We start from the raw sequence: 20,674 nt of genomic DNA on the forward strand, positions 1-20,674 counted from the left end.
AAAGTTTTTTGTTTTTTTTAAATAAATAGATGGCCTTACCAGATATTCCCAATACACGTCCAGTATGATCCCGTACTGCCTTTATGATCGGTAATGTTGCGGTAACGGAAATTCACGACCAATTTCTCCACCAGCACTTTGCCTTTCTCCATCTTTGTTGTTATGGGAAACTGCCGGCCTCTCCATCGTGATTAGTTGGCTGAGAAAAAAGCGCTTGCGTCACCCAGCGTTTCTGAAAAGTCAACTTTTGACATCGCTCCACTCTGCAAAAAAAAAAAAAAAATGTTGGTCGCAGCGCTTTTTCGAGAGCGGCCACCTTTTGTGCACCTGGCAGCTGCTTCCCATTACTTTTAAAGGTCCCATATGGTGTAAAACAGGATTTCCCTTGCCTCTGTGATTATAAAAGAGTTGGATGTGCTATCTAAACATGGTGAAAGTATCAAAACGCACGGTCGCCAACTAAATCCACACAATCCATATTAGAAAAGCGAGCCTCTAAACGAGCCGTTTGGACTTCCGTAACTTTGTGGCGTCACAAAGGTTCGCTCATTATCATTTTTGTAAGAAATAATAGACTAACAAAGTGTTTTTTTCAAAGCGGTTGAGCGGTTGTCATTGTTTATTACCGGAGAGTTTTCCCTACCTGTAGCTGCCGGGCCGCGGTGTCTCACGTTTCACTCTTGAAACGGTTAGCCAATCAGAACAGAGGGGTCGTTAATATTAATGAGCCTTAAAGACACAGCGACAGAAACAGCCTGTTCTTGGTAAGGCTCAGAGAGATGCTGGAAAATGAAGGTGTAAAAATGGATTGAGAGTGTTTTTGGTTCATGACACCACACACACAGCTTTGAATGGACCTCAAGACAAAATAAAACACTGGAAAGTGGAGAATATGGGACCTTTAATGAAAAAAAGGTGCTGGCAGTTGAGAAAAAATGCTATGTGACCTAAGACGAGACCTAAGACTATCTGAGGTTGGAATTTTCCTTTAAAGGGGAATATTGACATTCCATTGGATGAGGAGTTTTTGTTCCAAAAGTATTATGAGTATGAGCCACAAATTGAGTTTTGAGACCCAAAAATCTCAGCAGCTGGTGAAGTAATCATTGAGTCATTGGTATTGATCAGCCACTCTATCCACCCTCCACAGGTACATTATGGTCATTTTCTGTTATGGGACTGTAAAGAACATACTTATTTCCCCTTTAATGTGAGCTGGCAGTTGCAGCCAGTTCCCAGCAGCATGCAGAGTCACACAGGATGACAGATTACTAATCTGCCTGACCTCTGCTAATACAACCATTCATCTGTTGCACCACTCATCCTTTCATCCCTCCATTCTTCTATTCAGCCATCCATTTATCAAGATCACAGGGAACAATAAGCAGATAGACATAGTTAGTCTTTCTCTCTCTCTCTCCTTCTCTCTCTCTCCCACCAGAGCTGGCCAATTAAAATAGTTGTGAGTGCTCGGCCTGTCTGTCTGGAACTAATTAGATGGGATTTTCACTGTGGGACCAGAGTAGAGATTCCCTCAACACACACATACACACACACACAAACATAAACACACGGCTTTTCACAGCTGACTTTATTAGTTCGACCTAAGTCGTGGGTAGGTGTGTGTTTGTGTGTACGTGTGTGTGAGTGTGTGTGTGTGTGTGTGTGTGTGTGTTCCCAGGTTGGCAATGGCCTTGTTTAGGGCCATGGAGAACATTCTGCATGGAGCCGAGGGCCAGACGGCTGAAAGGAGAGGAGACAAAGCCGACTTGTTCTGCCGGCTAATAAGACCAGATGAGGAGGAGGAGGAGGAGGAGGGAAAAGAGAGAGAGAGAGAGAGGGGAGGGGGTTAAAGGGCAAGGAATAAAGGAAAACAGGAGGAAAGAGGAAAGGGGGAGAGGGTAGGAAATCGAGGTAGGAAAAGGTGGAGGAGAGAGGGAAGAAGAGTGAGAGGAGAGGAGGAAGTGAGGAAGGAGGAGGGGGGAGTGAGTGGGAAGAGAGAATGGAAGGAAAAACAGAAGAGGAGGAGAGGGAGGAGGGGGCTGTCTCCATCTCTCTCCACAGGAAATCAGCGTGTGGTTTAAATGCAGCTCCCCCCCCCCCTTACTCCCTCTCTCTCTTTTGCTATTTGTGTGTGTATGTGCGTGGAGAGCATAAAGCAGCATGGTGAGCCGGTGAGTAATCCGTTCCTTTTCTCTTCTTCGATGGTTTTGCCTGCGTACGGCGACCGCAACTATAGGACTAAACTTTTCTTGTTTTCCTCCAAGTTGTTCAGTTGCTCCTAGAAATGAAAAGAAACAAAGCAGCATACAGATGTTTCTCAGTCACTGCCTATACTGTGCTTCTTGTTTTCATGTAAAAGAAAATGATTTTATGAGTCAACTGTTCATATTTCAGATGATTCAAGGTTTTCCACCCAAATCTGTTTCACTGGAAATGGGGGGGGGGGGGAAGCAGAAGCAGCAAATTGGACTTTTTTGATGGGCTGTATAGAGTTACCGCTTGTACCACTACTTAAAAGGGATGCTAGTGTGGCTGACTGGCACTGGAAAAACTTTAAAAAAATGCCGTTGTGCTGAAGAAGGGAGTCATGAGGCAGAGGTATAATGCAAAAGAGGTTGTGGTTTCATTAACCAAAAAATGATAACCAAAAATCAGGAAACATTAAGATGCAGCCCCAGGATGCTACAAATAGCAACTTAAATCATAAACACTTCCACAGCCTCACAGCAAGTTGTCTCTCTCTCTCTCTACCAAGGTCAGAATGACCAGCTTATATACCTTCCTCAGCCCTACCTTGATTGGACTGAACTATTATCACAGGTAAACACAGGGTAGGCTATACAAGAAGAGGTATCATAAATGTTCTTAAGATGTAAATGAAAAATACATTTTCAAACATTATATAGGTTGACTATCTAAATAAAGCAATAAACAGTCACCATTCTATGTGGGCAATTTAACTTCCACATTACACTTTAGCCAGGGTAACTCCCTCCCCCATTGACTTGGTATGGCCCAGGCCACACCTTAAATACAGGGATGCAGGCACGCCGTCTCCCTTTTACTCTAAACAGCCCAAGGAACAGGTAAGACTCTGCACAAGTAAGGTGACATATTAGATTAGAATGCAGTAATTTTGGGGAAGTAGGGTCAGGTGAAAGGGTAGGGGAGAAGCCTTTTCACAGGCTGTACATTAAAATTGCAGCAAAATGTTCAGTTTTTCTGATGTTTTTTCAGTCACATAATGCTTGGACTTCTTAGAGATCAGAGCAAACTGTATTAGTTGATGGAGCGGTGCTGCAGCAGTGAGATACCCAATAGACCCAGATTGCCTTGGTTAAATAAGCTAATAGGAGGTGAAGTGAACGGAGGTAGAGTTTCTGCTGCGTTCACTCCTAGTTTTTTAATCGTACCTTTCTGTTGCCAGCTGGTGAAGATCCAGAAGAGCTGGACTGCTTTCTAGGAAATGGTTTTTCAGGGCTAATGTCAGTTCTTTGGATACACAACTCCCATTCATTTCTATGGAGATTCTTTTTCCTGCTTTTTTTTGCTTTGTGTTATCCTGTTTTCTTCACTAGCCATTAGAGTTTTACAAGTTTTTTTTTAATGATTGCTTTGACTCAGTTTGCACTTTGTCAGAGTTTCAAAGTGTAAAACTCTTAAATGCAAAATTCAATACGCTCAATCAGAAGACTGGAATTTTAGTAATATGAATTTTAGTAACATTTAACACCCTATTTTTAGTATTATTATTAGTATTATTATTATTATTTATTCTAACTCAGTTTGGATCTGCATTTAATTGTCCAAACTGTGCAAAACTCATGCAGTTTGCATTAAGAGTTTTGCACAGTGAAACTCTTTTACAAATGCCAAAGCAATCGTAAAAAAGGTAGCTGAGATTTTGCAAATCTTTTCATGTCAAGCACCATCAGATAGATGGGCTACAAACCTCCATTAGATATGATTCTGTTGAATGGGACCCCAGTCTGAGAAGATTTTTACTGGTAGATATGATTTAGAGTTGCTTAACTGCTTATACTGTATGTGGGGAGGTGACACTGACTGGACAGAGTGAAACCTATTACCAAAAGTCACCCTGATACATTCTCTTGTTGTGCTAAGATCTAGTGAATTAAATAATAGTGAAGTTGAAGCTGTGCTATGTAACTATGCACATTGGCAGCCTCAAGTGGCAGCAAGAGGAAGAGGTTTCAAAACTGCTTGCTGTGAACTTCAGTACCCAGAAGTCTTGTATGGTGATGTCAGTCAACTGCACACAGCACGCTCATGTTTACCATCCTCTATCTGTTACCTACAGTGCTTTTAGAAGACTTCATTTAGACGTAAAGGTGGGTAGTGGTCAGATTAAATTGGGCCCCCACGTGATTTTGAAGGAAACTGTATCAACGTGTTCCTTTTATTGTGTTTTTATTTTCCTGTCCAGAGTGGAGCATCCTGCCGCAGGCTACAAGAAGATCTTTGAGACGGTGGAGGAGCTGAATGAACCGATACCTGCTGAAATCACTGGTAGGACAGAGACAGTATAAACTATATACTATATAGTGGAGGAACTACATACACAACCCAGAACACCCCCCGACACACACACACAGATACAAGGCAATACTTGAGAATCCTGAATACACATATTTTCTTCTTCCTATTCTCATAGTTTCATATTTCATATTTTTAAAATTAATTGTCATACTTCACTTTTGCATTGTCTCATGTTATACTGCTGCTATTTTGCACACCCTACATACATGCTGTAATTCATACATTTTTTCATTCACATATTTCTAAATACATTCTAGTGTTCTAATTGTTGGTTGCATAATGTTTGATACCAACTCATTTGCTGTATTGTTATTTATATCCTTTTTTTTTGTTACATTTCATCTAATCTAATGTAATCTACTCTAATGCAATGTAATCTAATCTAATATGATATTGGCCCTGATCTTTGTGTGTGTGTGTGTGTGTGTATGCAGGCGTCATACCCTCATGGCTGGGCGGCAGTCTTCTGCGGATGGGTCCGGGTCTGTTTGAGGTGGGGGCGGAACCTTTCTACCACCTGTTTGACGGACAGGCCCTCATGCACAAGTTTGACCTGAAGAACGGTCATGTGACCTACTACAGGAAGTAAGCGCACTACTCACCGCTCTAAGTTTGTGAAACTGTTCCTCGTATAACACTCTGGGCAGACTGGCATTCATTACACTGAATGTGTGGAATGAGGTTTTGTAAACTCACTGCTAAAAATGAATGGCAAAAACCACAGTGGGTTCGGAGCGCTGTGCTCTCACATTCCCAAGACCATTGTTTTGATTTCACACATACTTTGATTTATTTCAGAGGGACTGTTGTAGACGCTGCTCACCTCTCCTGCATTAGTAGTGCAGGCTAATCCTTCATGAATGTTATACAGCAGAACAATATGCGTATGAAATAATATCTCTTAAATCAGGGGTTCATGTCACAGACCCATATTTGATAAGATTTTGTCCCATGCAGAAACTCTGTATAGGAAGATGTTTGTTGTTGTTGATTTAGTATTGAATTGTATAACTGTCTACACTGTAAGTGGTGAGAGTGAAACCTCTGATTATAGTCATCCATGTACATTCTCTAATTGGGATAATGTCTAATGGATTGAATTATAGTGACATCAAACTATTCCTCGTTTTGCTCAAGGACCCCTTGGAGTTTGAGAGCTGCCGTCTCAAATAACTTTTTGGTGCTGTATGAGAGAAGAAAAATTGAATTTTACAAAGAATTCTTCTTGGGAGCGGAGCAATAGTGTCGCCTGTCCATTCCTAAAAAACATGAGAAGAATCTAAGGGGCAAGCAAAGGGGAAAGGAGCTGGACTTGCTTAGCTGACAGTAAACTCATTACAACTGGAATGTTGCTACAGGGGCAAAAAAAAACTGATCACACACACACTGCAGACCACAAAAATTCTGTTCCAATTCCTCTTGCAACCAAGAAGTTTATGATTTGTAGAATCAACAGTGTTTATCATGGATTCAAATTACAAGTTACCAGAACAGCCTTGATAGTAGGATTAAGGGGAAAAGACGCTTCCTGGGATCTCATCATGGTTTTCTCCTGTGGTGTGTGTGTGTGTGTGTGTGTGTGCGCGCGCACAGGTTCATCAGGACAGATGCATATGTCCGTGCCATGACAGAGAAGAGAGTGGTCATCACTGAGTTTGGCACAGCAGCCTACCCAGACCCCTGCAAAAACATCTTCTCTAGGTAAGCCCGACCGCTGACCTGCAGCTTATGCAACGGGCAAGTCCAACCAAGCAATTTGATTGGTCAAATAGGAGACTGTAGATCACACCGTGCTATTGACTTTATTCACACGGCGGCAATTTTGAACACTCAGGGTGGGAAACTCTATTTGGAAGAGCGAGTCCAGCCCATTCTGTGCTGTTGTTGTGAACCAAGATACATCATACATTTAGTTTTTCACAGATTCCCCACTGAAAAAAACAAATGTATGTCAAGAATCAGAGGGATATCGGTTCACATTTTAATATATTTGGCCCATTATCGCTACCTACCAGAGTGTAGCCCAAGGATCTAGCTAGTAGCTTGCTAACTAAGCTAGCTAACTAACTTCCTGCTGAATTCAGGCAGTTGTTGTCCTTGTTGTTCCCGATGTTGCTAGCTGTTAACTGTTTGGTCTGTCTGAAGTCCTATGTATTGAAGTAACGCTAGATTTATGCCAATCTTCCAGGTAGAGTTTCCCACCCCAAGTTCAAAATGGCCACCGTGTGAATAAGGTCAATACTTCATGTAAATAGTCACCGGCCGCTTAGCCAATAATTGTTAAGCTAACTATCTAGCCATTAGTTAGTTAATCTTTCTTGTCAACTTTTACTCATTATAATAATAATAATAATAATAATGATAATAATAATAGAAGAAGATTTATTTATTTATTTATTAAGCAGTTACCTTCAAAATTAGATTTTACCACAAGGCAATTAGCTAGCCAACGTTTCAGCACTGTCTATGTGTTTGGTTTTTAACTTTTAATGTTCAACTTGGCCAATTACAGCAGTACTAAAATATTTAGTTATCAGAAGTTTCAAACCATTTTTTTTGCTGTCTATCTTTAAATGATGAATTCAGGCTTTTGGCAGAGTCTAAATGGTGTATAAATACTTTTTGTGATGTCATTCTGCTTGATGGGAACTGTTTTAAGGAGAAACAAAACTGGACATCAGCTAACCATCATCCTTGCCTTGTGCGTGTGTGTGTGTGTGTGTGTGTGTGTGTGTGTGTAGATTCTTTACATACTTTAAAGGCATTGAGGTGACTGACAACTGCTTAGTGAACATCTATCCAATCGGCGACGACTTCTACGCCGTCACAGAGACCAACTACATCACCAAGGTGGATCCTGATTCGCTGGAGACCCTAAAGAAGGTGAGAGCTGATTGGTTTACATCACACAAGAGTCTGCTGGACTTGTGGACAGGATTCCATTGATCAGGGATGTGATGTTTCAGGTAGTTTCAGGGTTTCTAATGGCAGATGATTCCATGTTTCCTTTCCTCCATTTATTGTCTTGTCTTTGTGTGTGTGTGTGTGTGTGTGTGTGTGTCAGGTGGACCTGTGTAACTACCTCTCAGTGAATGGAGTGACTGCCCACCCCCACATTGAAGCAGATGGTACAGTCTATAACATTGGCAACTGCTTTGGCAAGAACATGAGCCTGGCCTACAACATAGTCAAGATCCCGCCCGCGCAGAAAGGTGCGTTCGATATCTACTTCAACAGAGTCTTTAACATAGAATCTAATGTAACGCTTACTTCTGTATTCTCTGTTATATCAACCTGATATTCTCTCTGTATGTGTGTGTGTTCCAGACAAGTCAGATCCTATAGAGAAGTCCCAGGTCTTGGTACAGCTACCCAGCAGTGAGAGGTTCAAACCCTCCTACATGCACAGGTGTGTTGTTAGTCCTTCTGTTGCCTCATACACTTCAAAATGAAGTTTTACCACATTGCTGTCACTACAGCACCATGGTCGTTCAGACTTCATCACAGTTTATAGCACTTGAGAAATCATGTCTGTTCGTTATTAAGAGTATCTAATTAATAAAAGGATGCAAAAGTTGTGTACTTGCTTGTGATGAATTGTTTACAAAATACTATGATTATGGCGAAAGTCTCAGATTGTTATAGAAATCACAAAACATAAAAAAGCTTTGTAGGAAATAAAATGGAACACTGTCCTTTGCCCTGAATATCATAGTGGAGTATGCAGTAAAGGATGCATGTATGACTTCCACATGACATTAGAAGTTTAGCCCTCAGACTAGTGTTCATTGTTAGACAATCATGTAAGAATAGACTTTGTTAGTGTGTATTGTAGAACTGGTTTTGACTAGTGTGAAGCGTGCATATTACATTAGCCATATATTGATATCTTAGAAAAGGATGAACAAAGCAACTATACATACTGAAGTGTATAGAGAAACTGACATTTCTACCCTTTGTCAGAGAATATGCTGCAGCCTACTGAAGTGTTTGTGCTTAAGGTTTTCTCTCCAGACATGTCTGAATAAAGAATCCACGGAAGACTCTTGAACCTTTGCTCATTCATTTTGACCCACAAGGGTGAGACTCATTTTTCCCCTACAGCTTCTATAAAGTACTAGCTATTTTTAAAATACTAAGTACCAATACTAGCAGCAGGTCAAATTTGGTAGTGACATCTACAAGTTAGGTTAAAAAAAAAAAGGCATGTCACTTTCATAAAATAGCCATTAAAATTTCTTGTTTAGCTGATTTGTGTGGCGTTCTTAATGCAGCTGATAGAAAAATGTAAAAATTAACTTTTTACGTTTTCTTTTGTATATTTATAAAACTACAGTAGCTATAGAAGCAAAATATTATATCTCAATAGTAATAGTAAAGTAATATCGCGATCCAGACAAATTTTCATATTCACCTATGGGGCCTTGTGTTTTAAAGTAAAGACATCATTATAATAGGGCTGACGAAGGCAATTATAATGATAGATGTTTTTTTGACTCTTCGTCTGTCTCTGTGTCTGTCTGTCTGTCTCTGTCTCTGTGTCTGTCTGTCTGTAGTTTTGGTATGACAGACAACTACTTTGTGTTTGTGGAGCAGCCGGTGAAGATCAACCTGCTCAAGTTCCTGTCTGCCTGGAGCATCAGAGGAACCAACTATATGGACTGCTTTGAGTCCAACGACACCATGGGGGTAGGGGAGTGTGTGTGTGCATGTGTCTGTGTGCGTGCATGTGAGCCCCTGCATTTTTGTTCACGTGTGTGTATGTGTGTGTGTTGTAGACATGGTTCCACCTGGCCAGCAAGGACCCAGCAAGTTATTTGAGCAGCCACAGGTTCAGAACATCAGCTTTTAACCTCTTCCACCATATTAACACCTATGAAGACCAGGGATTCATCATCGTCGACCTCTGCACATGGAAAGGGTACGGTCCTGAGTGTGAGTCTATTATGTACCTACTACTGAATGTAATTACTCCCTTTCTCTCTCTGTGTGTCTCTCTCTCTCTCCAGTCATGACTTTGTGTATAACTACCTGTATCTGGCCAACCTGAAGGAGGAGTGGGAGGAGGTGAAGAAAGCAGCGATGAAAGCTCCTCAGCCCGAGGTCAGACGATACGTACTGCCACTGGATATACACAGGGTGAGTGTACACACACAAACTATACATACTACTGTAATAGGCTGCTATACTAAATGTCCTTAAATGAAGGCTAGTAGGTTAGTAATGTAAAAACAGACTTGACTGGAGTTGGCCAGCCTTCAACAGTTTGTGTGTGTTCAGGAAGAGCAAGGGAAGAACCTGATATCTCTGCCCTACACCACGGCAACTGCTGTTCTCCATGGCGACGGAACCATCTGGCTGGAACCTGAAGTCCTCTTCTCTGGACCCAGACAAGGTGAGACACACACACACACACACACACACACACTCATACACACAGTACATGCCAGTACAGTCACACACATACAGACAGATGCATACATGCCCAAGCACTAATTCAGTGTCAGTATGCTATCTTACAATGAAATCAATATTAAACACTTCTATCTTTCTCTCTGTCTGTTTCTGTCTCCCTCTCTTTCTTTGTCTCTCTCTCTGTCTGCCTCTCTCTCTCTCTCAGCCTTTGAGTTCCCACAGATTAACTACTCTCGGTGTTGTGGGAAGAACTATCGCTTCGCCTACGGCCTGGGACTCAACCACTTCATACCAGACAGGGTAGGACAGCTTTGAATATTCACTGGAGGAGACAAAGATGTTTCCAAGCCAATTTTAAGGCAAATTTTAAAATGACGGCAAAAACAAAACGCGAATTAGGTCTGTTTCCGTCGCCTGGGTTGAAGCAAATAAATGGGTACAAAAAATGGAAATGAATAGTCTTTCGAGAAGTGATTATTTTTGAGAAAGTTGTTATTGTTATTCCGCTCAACTTCCACATGGAGATGATGAAAGTTTAATCTTATTTTAGCTTATCTTCATGTCAGCTAATGTCGGTCATATTTCATGCTTTCATCCAAAGACAAAAACAAAGAATTGCTCTTGGTAATATTCTAATGTGCCAACTAATGGAATACAACCACAATGGAGACTTATACATGGAAAGCAGTGAGTACGACATTTCTGGGAGGCTGTAGTGGACAAATATTTAACAGACAAATGTTCCTACATCATTTAGTCAACAAATGCATTTTGATTGCTATTTATTGCAGAATTTTGTAAATTGACAATATTTTTTCTGCCTCAAGTGAGCAGAAAAATATATTTTGCGATACTAAAAATGGCTTAAAATACTTGGATGGAAACCCAGCTATCGTCTCTGACATGCTGAGACATGGCAATAAAGTATTGAATCTTGAATCGTGAGACATGTTTCATGACTGTTGATGTTGTTCTTGTTAGCTGTTTATTGTTGTTGACTTGATGTAGATTGTCAAGCTGAACGTGCGGACCAAAGAGACTTGGGTGTGGCAGGAGGACGACTGCTACCCGTCAGAGCCGCTGTTCGTACCAACACCTGGAGCTACAGAGGAGGACGACGGTACGACACACACACTGCTATCCTCATGAGGACCATCCATTGACTACATGCATTCCCTATCCCCTAACCATAATCCTTACCTTAACCTAATCCTGATTCTAACCTGAACCCTAAAACCAAGTCCTAACCCAAAAACAGCCCATTGACGAAATGGGGACCTGCCAAAATGTCCCCACTCTGCAACAGTGTCCTCACTCTGCAGGTTTAAAAGTCAAATTGGTCCTCACTCCGTAAGGAATACAAAGCAAACACACATTCTAACCTAATGTGTCCTAGGTGTGCTGCTGAGTATCGTGGTAAAGCCGGGGGCAGAGAGGCCGGGCGTCCTGCTGGTGCTGGATGCCAGGGACCTGAGAGAGCTAGCAAGGGCAGAGGTCAACACCATCATCCCTGTCACCTTCCACGGCATGTACAAGCCATGACCCCCACCTCCCACCTTCATCCTAACCAGGACAGGAAACAGTGTCAGATGAAATTCACCAGCCACTTTCACTTTTCTACCAGACAACTAGATTTCTAGAATAGAACTGGACCTCCAAATGGCTGGCTACCTGCCAAAGTGGCTGCTAGAGTAGACTAAACAAATTTTGCAGTATTTTTGGCTGCTGGCTGGAGATAATTTCCCATCTCTGATCCTGACCTGCTTTTTGACTTTTAAACCCAGACCTTAGACTGCTGCAGGATATTTTGTCACTGCTTGTGTCAAAACAGTCTCAGATTGCAAAAAATGTCTTCATTCCCATGTTTTCCTTTGCTGAGCTACTCCTTTGTCTAAATGTAAGGATTGGTAGGGAACAAACCCATAATGATGATGTTCATGTGACTAACAGGTCCATTGTGTTTCCTACTCTACCATGTACAACTGATTTTGGAGTTAAAGGCATGGATGTAACGTTGGGTAGGCTGCTATATATTTTTTAGAGATAAATTCACAGTCAGCAGTATCAAACCGATGAAAGTTATATAAGGGTATGTCTTTTATGTTTGTTCTGAATGTATAACTGTTTTTTGTTTATATTGGTGGTTGTTTGCCTCGTGGTGATCACTGTCTGGAGGTCATAGTTTACTCATCTTTCTATTTGCCACTGCATCACTGGTTATTGGGATTCTCTGCCAGAAAATTGAATTTTATCTGCATGTTTCTTCAGCAGACATTTGTGGTATATTGTAAAAAAAGAACATGCGAGTGGGATGTTAAGTGTTAGCATTCCTCATTGAAATGAATGGATCCACTAGCTGCAAGCTAATTAGTAAAGGGAACACTTAAGAGGCATCAAACAGGTTCAGGTGTGTCTTTTCTGAAGACAAGTCATGTTTACTCTGTTGCTCTTGGTGTTAAAATAGTTGAGCAACAATGTTAACATTTAACAGACATTGCAGTGAAAATGGTTTTTAAGCCACAGTGAAAACAGCACCTGTGTATTTGTGAAATAATCCATGTAAATCAGAATCTAAAATCAAAACACAGACACGCTAGTTCCTCAACAGATATCCTCAGTGGCTGTTTGAAATGTATTTACAATTGTTTTCTTTCAAATAAAAACAATGACATTGATTCTGTTATTATTGTCATTACATCACATTTTGAGGGACAGATGTTTAACATCTTCACAACTAGGTCATTATAAAATTTGTTAAAAAGTTTGTTTACAGTTAGCCTGTGTAGAATTTTCTCTAAATATATGATTGTAAAATAATTTGCAATGGTGAGCGTCAGGCAGATCGTTGGGGCTACTGTTATGTTATAACCATGTTCACATTGGATTTTCATCTAATTCTTTCATCACCGTAATTTGCCAGTAATATGTTGATGAGAAACTCCTACATGTATCATCGAGGGATTTTCCACAGGTAAAATTTAGGCTAGCCTAAATGCAGGTAGCCATTGGTTTCTGCTGGTTCTCAGTGCGCAGCAGCTTAGCCTACCAAGTGAGACCATTTCAGCCAAAAATACAATTATTTTAAAAATATTTTTAGCATAGCAAGTCATGATCTTACCGTGGCGGCCCGCGGCAGTAGAATATAGATAGGGGAAACACTGGGTTTACGTGACAAGCTCAACAAAGCCAAAAAACAAGCTGCAAAAGCCAAGGCGAGTGGAGCCACAGGGGGAGAGATATCAATGCTGTTGAATCCCTCCATGCAGTCCGGGTGTGTAGTGAGCATTTCTCACCAGATGATTGATAAAAACGGAGGTATGTCGAATAATTCACATGTATACCCATCAAACATTTCACCGTCGATCAGAGGTCCAGACAACGTGGGGCGTGAGGGGCTGATGTGAAAGTTTATGATGTTGGTCTTTCAACCCACATTTCAAAGTTTTATAGGCCCAATCCCAATGTCTGCACTCATGGCCTCATGGACTTTGAGGCGTGTTCGGATAAGTCACAAGCGTTTAGGGTGGTCACAGTGAAAAACGAGCAAGTGCGTGAGGACTCTGATGCAGACTTTTCAAAGGAACTTGCCCACAATTCATAGCGAAATTGGTGACGTAGAAAATCGGCTGTGACTGTCCTGCCACCCTAAACTTCAAACAAAAAAAACAAACGTGCACATGTGTGTACAGTTATTTGTATTTTCTGTCAAATGTCTGCATAAGATTTACATTTGACTTGACTGTGGCTTTCTTGACTTTTGATAGCTTTGTCAAAACACAAACAGGGTTTGAGTCCAAATTCACAGGATTTCAGAACTCCTCCTCTCAAAGTTTCGAGTGAATATTTTTGTTGACATCTATTCATTCATATACAGCTGATTTAGTTAACACAACATTTACTGTTTCCAGTAAGCTTGATACAGTTATATTGTAAAGTAGCCAAATCAGCTATGAATGGACTGGAAATTGTATAGGATCACTTAACATATTGAGGTCTGACGATATGATATCCTTATTGCTTGTTTTGTTATGTCAACATATAAAACCCACATGAAGACACTTAGTGACATCCTAAAAGAGATGGGGTTGGAAAAGCTGGAAAAAGTTGGAAAAGTATTAATAATCACTAATTCTTTATCAAAGAAATGCAATCATATGTTATATATTTCACCTTCTACATAGGAGCACGACTACCCAAAACACTTCTTACGTTTTGTTAAACCTCTGGAAACCTCATGTGAAAATAATGGAATTTACTGGATTCAAATAAAGCATTTAAAATAGTGTTTGTCAGGTGACAACCTCATATTTCCAAAATATCAACTTTTCAGGAACTAAGAAAAACAGCCTTGTTTTTAGCTTGACCACCATGCAATGTTTAAGATTTCCAATGGGTTTTGAAAGGGTTTCATAAGCACCATGGGTCATAGAATTCATTCAACCCATAGAGCAGCATGTTATCTGTTAAAAACGGAAAATCAGCTAAGTTGAAGTTAGAAAGTTTTCACGTGAAGTTTTCAGTTTTCACAGTTCCTTCATTATACATGAATTCACAGTAAATGGAAAAATTCACTGACATGGACTGACTGCAATGCAACACTGAATTTGTTTGTTGCAAAGGGAATTTCAGCCCATCTCTATCTTCTTGGCTGCACAGCAGCAGCAGCAGAGTGTTTTAAACAGCCGGCGGAAGAACTGACTCTTTTCTTCTTCTTGGTCTTTTTGATCTCTGAAAAGTAAAACAGGACAGTCAGTGCCTCAGTTCATCTTAATATACGTAGCCATTACCTACAGTGTGAACGGACCTGATGAAGAACTCCTACCTGATATGGTGTCAGAGGATTGTTGCACCTCCTGCTTCTCCTCAGAGCTCAGAGGAACCACATGAGCTTCAGTAGGGATGCTCAGAGGAACCACAGGAGCGTCAGTAGGGCGGCTCAGAGGAACCACATGAGCTTCAGTATGGAGGCTCAGAGGAACCACGGGATCGTCAGTCGGGAGGCTCAGAGGAACCAGAGGAGCTTCAGTAGGGAGGCTCAGAGGAACCACGGGAGCGTCAGTAGGGAGGCTCAGAGGAACCAGAGGAGCGTCAGTAGGGAGGCTCAGAGGAACCAGAGGAGCTTCAGTAGGGAGGCTCAGAGGAACCACAGGAGCGTCAGTAGGGAGGCTCAGAAGAACCACGGGAGCGTCAGTAGGGAGGCTCAGAGGAACCAGAGGAGCTTCAGTAGGGAGGCTCAGAGGAACCACAGGAGCTTCAGTAGTGAGGCTCAGAGGAACCAGAGGAGCGTCAGTAGGGAGGCTCAGAGGAACCACAGGAGCTTCAGTAGGGAGGCTCAGAGGAACCAGAGGATCTTCAGTAGGGAGGCTCAGAGGAACCAGAGGAGCTGAAGCAATAGCAGAGTCCATTTCTGGGTTGGTGTTGTGTCAAGGGGGGTGGAGTTCATGGCTCCATCCACTACAGCTGGCTGGGTGGAATCAACTGGTTCCACCTAAAGAGGGAGAGAAGTTTGACTTTTGGAAAATGAAACTGTTTTTTTTTTAATCCACAGTATCTCATACTGCTTCTACATGTCTTCTTACCTCTTTGGTGTTTAGCATTTCAGACATTTCCTTGTGTTTCTTGGGCTCGAACATTACACAGGTTTCCCCCACCGTGACGTCAACGATCCTGGTCAGCAGCTCAGGCCCAAAGCGGTTCAGCTCCTCCACCAGGAGGTCTGGTGTGTACTTCTCTCTGACCTTCTCCTGGATAGAAAGGATCTTCTCTTCCCGGATGGAGCGGGAGAAGATGACCTGATGGTCCACAGAGGTCAGAGAGGCGGAGAGCTTATCCAGAGCAGCTTTGGTGAGTCCGACAGCCAGGACGCTGAGCCCCCGTGAGGGCATGATACACGAGAGGCTCACCGGATGCATCCAGAAGCCCTGCAGCACTTTGGGCACAGCCAGCAACGCCATTTCCTGAGCTGCTGCTGCTGCTCCATCAGGCTCCTGGTGGCTTCCTCAGCCAGACGAATGATCTGAGGGTCTCTGTCGATGAGAGGTGCTCAAAATGAGTTGAAATACATTTTCTATTTTTCTTTACTGTATCCTATTACTATTGGCTGCTGCAAAGTCCCAATTTCCCCACAGGAATCATTCAAGTTTCATCTTATCTCATAAATGTGACTGGAAACAAGAACTGTAGGCTTCTGGTGAGTTGAGCACCATTCGCGCTTCAAACTCAATATCTCTCATTTTCATGCTGATGTTCACCTCCCACATCTGAAACAAGACATGGGATGCACCATTCAAATCTGACATATTTACAGGATCAATCTATTGTTATGTGATTTACTCCACACTGAGTCTTTTCATGATCATGGTCTTACCAGCGAGAGGAGAGTGGACACTTTCATCAAAACCCTCGAGCTCAAACCTCCACAATCTTCAAAACCCACTAGCGTCATGATGGATTGTATGGCACAGGGAAAGGGTCAAAATTAAGACTACTGAGAAGCCGGCGGAGACTATATCCTTGCCGAAGCCAGCTACTGATCTGGCCAATGATAAGCCGGCGCTGGTAACTGAGAGGCCGGCGGTGGGAAATGAGAAGCCGACTATTCATTCGACCAAGGTGGTAACTCATGCGTCTAACCTAGCAACCCACTGGATCGGCTACTGGCTTGGCTGGTCATTAGCTTCCGAAGCTGGTAACTAGCACGCCGGGGCTAGCAACCCACTGGATCGGCTACTGGCTTGTCTGGTCATTAACTTCTGAGGCTAGCTAGATTAGCTACTGATTTGGCTGGTCACTTTCTTCTTTTGTATTTTATTGGCAGATTGGAGCCAAATGCGGCGTGTTACCACCACCAACTGTAGACAAATGGGATACCGAATGAACTACAGAGTAGATGCAAAAGCACTCAAACACAGTTGATACTGGTGGCACAAATGAACTGAGGGTGTTCAGGAAAAACGTTCACTGTGTGTTTCTGTGGAAGATGCAATGGATTTATTATTAAGTCACTGCCAGAATTCAGCTCTTTATTACACAGATTATGTTTTGGTTCAGCTGTTAAGGCAGAGATGACAAGGGAAAATAAATATACTGTATATACAGTATATATATACAGTATATATGATATATGGCCAAGATTGATCAAGAAGTTGTCATAGCATTGTTAATTTAATTATCTGACTAATTATCTGCTAATGTCAATTCATGCTGTATGTTCCTGTCAGTTAATAAAATAGGTAAGATAGAAAAAGATGAAAATTGAAATGGTCCTTGTGGGATAATTGGGTCGTTGCAGCAACAAATATTAATAGGATACAACAGAGAAAATAGAAAAAAAGAAAAAAATATATAGCAAATGCACGTACAATAAACATACACAACTGACAATTTCAACATTAGAACATGTTCAGTAAATGTATTTAGAAGTATGGGGAATGCATTAGAGCATTATTAGGGAGTACAAAATAGACAGCAGTAGGACCACTTATTAAGGCAAAGAGAAAATAAGAGCAAAATATGTATAGCCTACAATATAAAAACATAGCAAAAATATGCAATGTATGCTATGAGATACCAAGAAATGTGGTATGCCATTATAAAAATATCATTGTATATGCATGCCATATACATACACTACCATTCAAAGTTTGGACACGCATTTTTCTTTATTTTTACTATTTCTCACATTTTAGAGTAATAGTAAAGACATCAAAACTATGAAATAACACAAATGGAATTATGCAGCGACCAAAAAAGTGTTAAACAAATCAAAACTATCTTATATTTTAGATTCTTTAAAGTAGCCGTCCTTTGCCTTGATGGAAAGGCAAAGGCTTTGGAAAGAAATTCATACATAGGCATCAACTTCACTATTCATATTTGTCTAAGAAACTAATTTCTAGCATTTAAGCATAAGCCTTTAGATCAAAATGGCTTTAAGATCATGAAAAACATTCATCAGGTGTGTCCAAACTTTTGACTGGCAGTGTATAGATACATATTCAATTGGTTGAATAAACAGCCCAGGGACACTGAATGTTCGTCCCTGCCGGTAATCAAACTCAGGTTTCCCAATTGAGAGTCTGCAGTCTGACTGCCTGCGGCGCACTTAAAAAAATAAAATGGCGAACAGAGCGACTGACCCACAATGCCATCCATAGAGCCCCTGCTGTCACAGGGCGAAAAATACGGACCACCGCATGATGTCCCCAGCCATGAGCCCTCTCCACATGTAGAATGTTTAGCAGACTATGATGGTGCTCTTGACATCATGAAGTCAGCCTTCAGGTCTCGCTCCACTCAGGACTGGGACATTAATGTTCAACCTATAGTGGGTCAGGTGATTTGCATAAGTGAACAAAGAAACATGATATTAACTGCAAGAAGGCCTGTAATGAAATAATGTAGCCTAGGCTTAATGTCCCATATTGTAGTGAAGCGTAGGTCATATGCAGCTTGCAGGAGGGCTCAAGATTTATGGAGTCAGTATGTTCTATAATATTATCTTCAAAACTGGTCATGCATGTAAAAAAATCAGTTTTGCAAGGTAAGCTACCTGTGTTAAACATTTTGTTGGAGTTTATACTATTGCAAATTCATTATGATATAGGCAAAATTATATTTAAGTCAGGCAGTTGGCCCCGAAATGCGCCTTGGCCGATTTGAAATTAATAAACGCAAACAAAAAGTCCTAATGCTGCGAATGCTAATGTTGGTCTGAAGTTCTCAATGTGCATTTTTAAAAAAAATAAATTTATCTTAAAAGCAGCTTTTGACTCACTGTTATTTGATGAATGTGATCAATTCCAGTAGGATTAGCACAATATAATTGGATGGAAATTCTGCCCTTAATCTAAATGCGTACAACAGGGCTTTCTATGTGAAATGTTAAGATAATCATCCCCTTTTTCTCTCTCTCACTCTCAGCCATCAATTCCTGTCTGCTAAAGCCGACATTTCAGTGATCTGTGTGTGTTTTTGGCTGGACCGCAACAGCGGGGCCAGCCCTATAAACGCGAATGTCTGTCACTCACTGACTGACTGACTGACTGACTGACTGACTGACTGAGTGATGAAGTTACTCCATTGGTCGGCCATGGCACGTGTCACATCATAGGCTCACAGACCCAGAAATTTAAGTTTCGTTTTCTCTGCTACATTATGGTTTCTCCGCTGAGATCGGGAGCCCGTTTCTCCCACACAGTAAGCAGGCTGACCAATATCATGCATGCTGAAGCTAACTGAAGCTAAAGTAGAATCTATACAATTATATCATATCGCAGTTTATTTCGATGCATATGCGCGAGCTCAGTCCACCTGACAGCCCTCTGTTCTGTTGGCGGAGAGAGAGACACAGACAAGCATGGAGGTTTCGTCGCGGCGAGGGCTTACTGCCGACGCTACCCGGCGTTTCCCGGGGGCACGGTGCCGGCCAGTGCCGATAGCTTGGCGCCGATTTGTTCCCGGTGATCCCGACTCCGATGCGTCACTGGGTGTCCGGCGAACGGCGAGCAACCGGGGCTTGGATCGGGAGGATCAATGCGGCCCGTGGGCGCGGTGGAGAGGACAGCGGCGGAGAGAGGAGACGGGACACGCTGGAACGGAGATCAGTATGGATGTATGGACTATTATTCTGTATAGCTATTAACAGTCTACAGCGGAGTTAGTTACACCATTGGTCGGCCGTGGCACGTGGCACACCCATACACGGTCCAGCCATATACTAGGTTTTGACCTGATTTGTTTCGTTTTTGGGTGAATTTTTGTTTGTTCTTTGTCGGACGTTTTTTTTTATTTTTATTTTTTTTTATGTTAAATTTTCACAGCAAAAGCCGGATCTGGTTAGGATTTGGCACCATGGGCAACTACCTCTCCAAACTGGAAATTGACTCATTTTCATCTTATCTGTAGTGGAACAAATTTGTCTTTCTAGATAATTATCTGTTTAGATAATAAATAAATAAGAACTTTATTTAGACAGCGCTTTTCCAAACAATCGTTTCAAAGTTCTTTACAAAGCTAATAAGATATTAAATAGATAGCCCACAGTAAAACTGGATAAAAAGGAAACAAAAACAAATGAAAATAGAAAAAATTACAACAGGGATAAAACAGGACATAAAATTGGACATTATTATTAAACAGGGGCTATTCCTAAACAAAAAATTGAAATGAAATTAAATAAAAAGATTATTATTATTATTATTAATAATAATTTTGCCCTGAAGTACTCATACTCCAATTTAGTAAATACTGTGTGTTTCAAAGGTGACTTTTTATTAACAATTAAATTAAAAATGAATAACAATGTAATGCTTCAGGATCCATTTACTCTGTTCAGTCGTCCAATTAAGTGTACCTGCAGGAAAACTGGGAAACAGGGAAACTGTGTCACATTTATTTGTATTCATACATTATGCCCTGATGAAGACATAGTGTCGAAACCATGGTCTAAACTTTGGCTCAGTAAGTTATTATATGTTGATCCCATTATGTGTGCTGCAACTCTCACTCTCAGCGATCGGGTGGAAGAGTCTTGCTGCCTTCAAGTGCTCCTTGTTTGCTCATACTTTCGCATGTTCCAGACGTAAATACAACTCCTTGTGTATTCAAGTACTTTTTCAGTCAGAAATAACGAGTGCTTAATTTGTGCCGGATCCTGCCGGAACAGGATCCGGCACCTCGCGGTTTTGGACTACCT

General features: G+C 41.4%; 1 protein-coding gene across 2 annotated transcripts; it reads left to right on the forward strand.

The window, feature by feature from the left end:
* Positions 1 to 2,144: 2,144 nt before the first annotated feature.
* rpe65c (retinoid isomerohydrolase RPE65 c) lies at positions 2,145 to 12,568 on the forward strand. 2 transcript variants are annotated; one of them, XM_078285464.1, is made up of 14 exons: positions 2,145 to 2,174; positions 4,451 to 4,533; positions 4,998 to 5,148; positions 6,157 to 6,264; positions 7,305 to 7,446; positions 7,628 to 7,775; positions 7,891 to 7,972; positions 9,120 to 9,252; positions 9,342 to 9,484; positions 9,573 to 9,702; positions 9,844 to 9,958; positions 10,184 to 10,278; positions 10,987 to 11,098; positions 11,375 to 12,568. In XM_078285464.1, exons 1-14 carry the CDS (start codon positions 2,164 to 2,166, stop codon positions 11,518 to 11,520), a joined length of 1,599 nt encoding a protein of 532 aa, XP_078141590.1. In that variant the 5' UTR covers positions 2,145 to 2,163; the 3' UTR covers positions 11,521 to 12,568. The 2 variants fall into 2 exon arrangements, 1 of the variants encoding a protein (XP_078141590.1); XR_013505076.1 differs by lacking the exons at positions 10,184 to 10,278; positions 10,987 to 11,098; positions 11,375 to 12,568 and having other exon boundaries at positions 9,616 to 9,702.
* Positions 12,569 to 20,674: the final 8,106 nt, after the last annotated feature.

The sequence above is a fragment of the Centroberyx gerrardi genome, chromosome 9 (genome assembly GCF_048128805.1).
Source record: "Centroberyx gerrardi isolate f3 chromosome 9, fCenGer3.hap1.cur.20231027, whole genome shotgun sequence".
NCBI classification, from domain to species: domain Eukaryota; kingdom Metazoa; phylum Chordata; class Actinopteri; order Beryciformes; family Berycidae; genus Centroberyx; species Centroberyx gerrardi.

What these genes read in the sequence shown, in the direction of transcription:
- rpe65c (XM_078285464.1), top strand. An exon ending in AAACCCTCCTACATGCACAG is followed by an intron (nt 7,973 to 9,119) that starts GTGTGTTGTTAG and finishes GTCTGTCTGTAG; the next exon opens with TTTTGGTATGACAGACAACT. An exon ending in AGCTACAGAGGAGGACGACG is followed by an intron (nt 11,099 to 11,374) that starts GTACGACACACA and finishes AATGTGTCCTAG; the next exon opens with GTGTGCTGCTGAGTATCGTG.